The following is a 7,651-nucleotide window of genomic DNA, read 5'->3' on the forward strand; positions in this document are numbered from 1 at the left end:
CAGACCATTCAGGAAACCTATAATGGAAATACATACAAAGCTAATCAATAAATGTCATGAGCTATGACTAGAGATTTCTATTGTAATAAGTAACTAAAGGTTTCATTATTTCATTCATGGCTTGTTGCTTTAATTGGCTATTCTAACACTTGACAGCTCAGTTATCTCTCTCCCAGCTTAGTGAAGCTCTTGACAGGTTTCTAGATTTGACACAAAAGCACAAACAACAAAAGTAAATATGCAGAAATAGGTAATTTATCAAAGTTATAAAACAGCTGTGTACTGAAGGACATTACCAAATAGTTAAAATGTGAGCCTTTAAGTAAAATGAATGCAAGTAGTATATCTGTGTAGGTTCCAGTATATACAATATATAAAGGATTTGTACAACTCAATAACAAACGTAAACATCCCACATATATTTTTAAAAGGCAAAAGACCTGAACAGACATTTATTATGGAAAACATACTATTACATTATATGAAATAACCAGAATAAGGAGATTGATGGAAGCAGAAATCAGAATATTTGTGGCTTGTTCAGGAACACCAAATTAATTATCAAGAGGTAATACACTTAGTGTATTTAATGTATACAAATAACATTATAAGTATCATGGAATAAATGAGAGTTTAAAACCTGGACACTTTTCTATATCTAATGCAATAGTATATAGCATGTGACCTTGTATAGTTGAATTCTTTCACTTTGCATAAGATTTTAAAGGCTCATTCATGTAGTAACATGTATCAGTTCCAGTCTCCCTATATGTGAGACAATATATTAGATAGTGAAATACTAACCTTTTTTTTTAAACATGGATCTCTGTTTATATTTAGATTATTTTATATGATAATTGAAGATGACTTGGTTCTGACCTCTAAAGTTTGTTTTTACTCAATACTCTCAAAATATATAACAAATGCAAGGGAAAGAGCTAAGCATTGGACCTTCACTATAAAAGTACGCTAAGAGTTCAGATCAATTAAACTGCTTCCCTGCTCTGTCTCCCTTCCTCTGCCAGACTCTGCTTTCAACTCTAACATCAGTGACAATAAATGAATTCTACATTGAGAGATGAATAAAATATTCTTAATGTACATGTTTCAACACCCAAGTTATTTTTGAGTGAAAATATAGAGAATTTCAGAGAGAGCTTCTAAATAAATAGAGTGGAGCCTGGCTGGCATGGCTCAGTGGTTGAACATCTACTTATGAACCAGGAGATCACAGTTTGATTCTAGGTCAGAGCACATGCCCAGGTTTTGTGACTCAATCACCAGTGAGGGGCAAGCAGGAGGCATCTGATTAATGATTCTCTCTCATCATTGGTGTTTCTGTCTCTCTCCATCTCCTTTCCTCTCTGAAATCAATAAAAATACATTTAAATAAATAAATACTAGTAAATAGAATGAAAAAGAAACCTTAATTTTAGGCATAATGTATATTTCTGCTTTATAATTTTGCAAAGACTGTTCTTTATTTAACTCTGTTTTTGTATATTTAAGTTTAATTTAATTTAATTTAAAAATTAAAAATATTTTAATTCCCCCCAATTTCTGTTAGATGTACATTTAGTTATTCAAGATACAATTTGATGGAATTTCAAAGACCCTTCCCAGGCTTGCATGGAGAGGGAGGGGGTGTCCCCTTACCAGACATGGGGGAACAGAGGGGCAGTGTAGTGCAATTTATGCTTTAATGTTTTGCTTTGGCTTCACCTATCACTAAAAGTGGTGACTTTCAAATAACATTGATCTTTTCAATAATATTTGTAAAGTTTGTATACATGTGGAAATTGTATATAGAGAAATGACATGGTTTATAAGAATATTGATAAAAGCCTTTTAATTTTTGAGGTAACTGAAAAACATTATGAATATACCTTACTATTTGAGGTTATTAATTCTGAAACACATCCAATTAACTACAAATAGCAGTATAATATTTGACATTTTGATTAAGGGTCCAAGTTAAAATAAATCTATTGACCATGGGGGTGGAGATTATTATTGCTTCCTCACCCCTCAGAGGTGTCATGTTTACTACATCAACATACATGTATAACTTTCATAAAAAATCATGATAGAGTAATTGTTGAAACTTCATTTATTAAAGCAGGTGGTTAAAACTATGGCTAAATCATTGAGTTGGATTATTAGAGACTCACAGTTAATTGGGAGATGGGCCATGAAGGGGTCCCTGGACCTCAGAACAGGTCACAGAAGCAGGTGCAGTCTACTTACCTCCAAGAAGGAATCTCACTGTGCTGCCCTATGATTGTCCCTAAGATAACCAATAAGAAGAATTTATGGGTTTCCTTGGTTCTTTGAGATTGTCCCTGAGGGGAAAGAATACAATTTGTTAATTATGCTTAAAGGATTTGAAAATTTCAAACAAAGCCGATGGGATATCTGCTAATTGTATAGACATCTTTCTAGTCCCACACAAATAAAGTTATGTTAGGTACCTGTCCTTGTGTTCTCTTGCTTATTTTTTCTTTAGAAGAGCATTTTAGTTTTTTTGCTTGTCTCCTCTATAAGGAGTGTCTTTAGATGGGTGGATAAAAAAAGCTGTCATATATTTACACCATGTAGTACTACTGGGCCATAAGAAAGATGGAAATCTTACTTTTGGCACCAGCATGGAGGAACTGGAGATTATTTTGCAAAATGAAATAAGCCAGTCAGAGAAAGTCAATTACCACATGATCTCACCTACATGTGGAATCTAATGAATGAAATAAACTCAGAAACAAAACAAAAACAGAGGAATGGATACACTCAACAGACTGAAAGTTGTCAGAGCAAAAAGGGGTTTGGGGGACTGGGTGAAATAAGGTGAAAGAATTAGCCAAAGAACATATATGGTTAACCCATAGATACTGACAAAAGTGAGTGAAGGTGGGCAAGTTGTGAGTGGAGGTGGACAAAGGTGTGTGTATATGGTGTGGGGAGGAGAGGAGGGGGGAACATGTGTAATAAAAATAAATTTGAAAAAATAAATAAAATGAGTGTCTGCTTATGATTTTACTGCTGAGGACATAATGGAGAAATGTTTGCACAATGTTTTACATTGTTTTGAAATTTATAAGGGAAAATAGATATGTGTAACTATTTTCCCCTCAGTTGTGTATTTAACTTATTAAAGCATAATATACATGTTAACAAATACATACATTGTCTTATCTTATGAAATAGTAATGTGCAAATTGACCATCACTCCAACAGACAAGATAGCCAATGATGGCTGCCCTCATTTGGACACAAGATGGCGGCCACAAGATGGTTGGCAGGGAAGGGCAGTTGTAGGATACCAGGCCTACAGGAGGGGCAATTGGGAGGAACCAGGCCTGCAGGGGAGGGCAGTTGGGGGGGAACAGGCCCAAGGGAGGGCAGTTAGGTATGACTGGACCAACACAGGAGGGCAGTTGAGGGGAACCAGGTCTGCAGTGGAAGGCAGTTGAGGCGGATGCAGTTTTGCAGGAGAGGGCAGATGGAGGGAATCAGGCCTGCAGGGGACGGCTCTTGGGGGGAACCAGGCCTATAGGGGAGGGCAGTTGGGGGCAACCCAGCCAACAGGGGAAACAGTTATGGGCAACCAGGCCAACAGGAGAGGGCAGTTAGGGGTGATCAGGCCTACGGGGGAGGGCAGTTGGAGGGAACAAGGCCTGCAAAGGAGGGCAGTTGGGAGGATCAAGGCCTGCAGGGGAGGACAGTTAGAAGCAACCAGGCCCACAGTGGAGGGGAGTTTGGGTGACCAGGCTGGCAGGAGAGGGCAGTTAGGGACAATCGGACTGGTAGGGGAGCAGTTATTCATCAATCAGGCTGGCAAGCAGAAGTGGTTAGGGGCAATCAGGCCAGCAGGCAGGCAAGTGGTTGGGAGCCAGCAGTCCTGGATTGTGAGAGGGATGTCTGACTGCCTTTTTAGACATCCCTTGAGGGGTCTCAGATTGGAAAGGGTGCAGGCTGGCTGAGTCCCCCCACACCACTTCCTGTGCACGAATTTCTTGTACCAGTCCTCTAGCAAATGTATATTTATAAAATTAACACAACTGTGTAGTTAGGATCCAGATTATAGCAATTATAAATCCTTCATTCTCCTTTCTATTATGTACTGTTGTCTTACATACACATACAGTTCTGACTTCTAATAGCATAGATTATTTTCACACACACACACACACACACACACATACACACACACACACACACACACACACACATATATATATATATATATATATATATATATATATATATATATATATATATTTGTTTTTTTACTTTATACAGAACTAGAGGCCCGGTGAATGAAATTTGTGCATGGGGTAGGGAGGTGTCCATGCTACCATGTGAGGTCTGTGTTGAAAACGTGTGAGATACCATGATGGTTAAGTCTGACCTTAGCAACAAGTTACCCAACCTCTGCATGGCACGGAGACCTGTAGTTACAACTTTAAAGCTACTTTTCCTAACCCTATAAATGTACCACCCCTTCTACCCTTGATAAGCATTTAATACCTATGATGGCCACGTGTGCCAAATACATTATCCTCCAGTGGGCATACTTACTCAAGAATGGAATGGCTGCTTCATAGAGAATACACATACTAAAATTTATTCATTTATAACCTTAGCTTTTGAAAGTTTTTATAACAATCCATGTACATGTCCTTAAGCAAGTAAAATAATATTGATATTTGCTTTCCACATTGGCATCAACATTTTGAACTATGGTTCAAATTTTTGAATTTCAGCCATGCTGCTGGGTGTGCAGTGATTTCATAGTACAATCTGAACATACTTATCTAATGATTAATGATATTTTGAAGACATTTATGAATTTTTGGCTGTTTTGATAGCTTTTGTTGTGAAGCATTTCTTCAGGTGCATTGACCACCCTGGTTTCGCTTCCCCCCACAGTACATTGATGGTCTAAATTATATTTAATTTAACTGTTAAGCAATTTATTTTACAAATTACTGACATTAGTATTCCGTGTAGAGCATATGTGTTTCAGAAGTGTTCTCTCAGGATTTTATTTTGTCTCTTCTCTGGTGTCTGTTGATATTTTAAATAAATACAAATTTTTATTTTGTATATAGTTATATCTATGTATCTTTTTCAGTGTTATAATTTTTGAACTTTATAAAGAAATATTTGCTTATTCCAAGTCATCAATGTATTATTTTTTAAAAGAAACTTTGTGCTTTTAGTTTGCACAGTTATATTCGTAATTAATCTTACATTTGATGCAAGTAAATAATTGACTAAAATTAATGTTTTACACAAGACACCTAAATGAACTAGGTCAGATTCCTAAGACACACTCCTTTCCTTATTTCATAGCAGTGTATCTTATATTTGAATAAAGTGAAGTCACTTATTGTAAGAATTATTTTCATTTAGTTTATTGGTCTTTCTACTTGCACTGATGGCACAGTTTTTTAAATATGATTTTGGAGAGGGAGGCAGGTTTGGAGTGAATGAGGAGAGGCAAGAGGGGCAGAGGGAAGAAGACAGAGAGAGGGGCATCCAAAGGAGAGCTATATCATCAAGAGATCAGTTGCTTCCCATAAACACCTGGACCAGGAATTGAACCCTCAACCCCAGCATGTGCCCTGACTTGGAATTAATCCTGCGATCGATTTTCCAGTGCCTGGGCCTGATGGCACAATTTTCAAATAACCTAGTTTTATTAAAGATAATAATATCTAAAATTAGAAGCGTTTTGTATTCTTCCTTCTTTTAAGATATTGCCCTGACTAACCTAGACATTTTGCATTTGCACATAAATTTGTTATCAACTTGAGTATTAAAAATTACTATTAGACTTTTAACTGTTAGTGCATTAAATCTACAGAAAAATTTAGGGAGCATTGATTTAATCACATTTGTTATTTCCTACCAATGGTCATGGCGTATTGCTACCTTTATGTCTTTTTTAATAACTTGGTAATGATTTTTTAGCTTCTAGCAACCAAGTGATGAAAACAATTCATTAGGATGTTCTTTATTTTATAAATTTTTTGTTGTGTAATTATAGTTTAAAATTTCATTTTCATCTCCTTTTTATTAGTATATAGGAAATTGGTCTTTTATAGGCTTTCTTACCTTATAGCCACCAACCTTGCAATATTCACTTATTGTTTTTCATGTTTCAGATTGATAATTCTTTTGGATTTTTAATGTAAACAATAATGTCACTTGAAAATAATTACACTATTATTTCTACTTCCCAAAACATATAATTGTTCATGTACGGTTTAAAAGGAATCTGAGATGCCACTGAGCAAAATGAAGATATAGTTAAACTGTCATTAGGGCAAATTGTTCATGTATTATTCCTTGCTGCATATGTGTTCACCACTGATAACAGTAACTGCCATTGTCTCTATGTCACTATGCCAATATGATGGGCACTTGTCTTTAAATGTTTGTAAGATACAAGTAAAATAAGTACTACTTGGCAATGGGAAAACAGTCATTGGGGCTTTGATCTCTTACAGTACAACCTGAGGACAAATCAAAGTTGAAACCAGAAGATAATCACTACTTCAATATCTATAATATGAAAACAACAAAATTATATTTCTACTCTCTCATGCTTCTTACAGGTCACTGCTTCCTAAGTCCAATCATATATCACAAACAGCTTGTACACCTAATTTCTTGCTTGCACATTCTATATTAAACTTCACCTGGGGCATTTGATCAGGTTTTTCCATATCCTATGCAGGGCACCTTTCACTTCTTTGTTTCTCAAGCTGTAGATCAAGGGGTTCAGCATGGGTATGATCAAAGTGTAAAACACAGAGGCCATTTTATCACTATCAAAAGAATGACTGGACTTGGGCTGCACATACATGAAGAATAGAGTTGCATACAATATAACCACAACTGTCAGGTGAGATCCACAGGTGGAGAAGGCCTTATGTCTGCCCTCTGCAGAGTGCATCTTGAGGATGGCCAGGAGGATTAGCATGTAGGACACAAGGACTACCAGAAGAGATGAAACCAAATTAAACACGGAAAAGATCAGTATTATCAACTCAATTTCATGTGTGCTTGAGCATGGCAGTGTCAGCAATGGGAGACTATCACAGTAGAAATGATTAATGATATTATGGCCACAGAAAGATGAAATGAAAATCTTTATGGTGGTTATCAGAGAGAGAAAAGCACTGTGGAGATATGGGACTGCTACCAGTGCCCAGCATACCCTTGGTGACATGATGACTGTGTAGAGCAGAGGGTTACAGATGGCCACATAGCGGTCATAGGCCATGGCTGACAGAATGAAAAGTTCACTAATGATGAACAAGATGAAGAATGCTAGCTGGGCTGCGCAACAATTGTAGGGAATAGTCTTTTGTTTTGTTACAATGTTTGACAACATTTTGGGTCCCACAGCTGTTGAATAACCAAGATCAGTGAAAGCCAGGTGTCTGAGAAAGAAGTACATGGGTGTCTGAAGCCTGGAGTCCATCTTGGTGAGGATGATCATGCCCATGTTGCCCACCACGGAGACTGCATAGATGATGAGGAAGACCCCAAAGAAGGTGTCCTGTAGCTCAGGGTGGTCCGTGATTCCCACTAGAATGAATTCTTTTAGCACTGTTAGGTTTTGTTGATCCCTGTAGGCCAT

The 7,651-nt window shown here is 37.0% G+C and overlaps 1 protein-coding gene across 1 annotated transcript; it reads right to left on the reverse strand.

Moving 5' to 3' along the window:
• Positions 1 to 6,700: 6,700 nt before the first annotated feature.
• On the reverse strand, positions 6,701 to 7,651 carry LOC311627576 (olfactory receptor 8K3-like; the record flags this gene model as incomplete). The annotated part of the gene is made up of 1 exon (XM_084894078.1): positions 6,701 to 7,651. The coding sequence occupies one exon, from the start codon at positions 7,649 to 7,651 to the stop codon at positions 6,701 to 6,703; it is 951 nt and encodes a 316-aa protein (XP_084750204.1).

Source organism: Pipistrellus hanaki, assembly GCF_964339955.1.
Source record: "Pipistrellus hanaki genome assembly, chromosome: 9".
Lineage (NCBI taxonomy): Eukaryota > Metazoa > Chordata > Mammalia > Chiroptera > Vespertilionidae > Pipistrellus > Pipistrellus hanaki.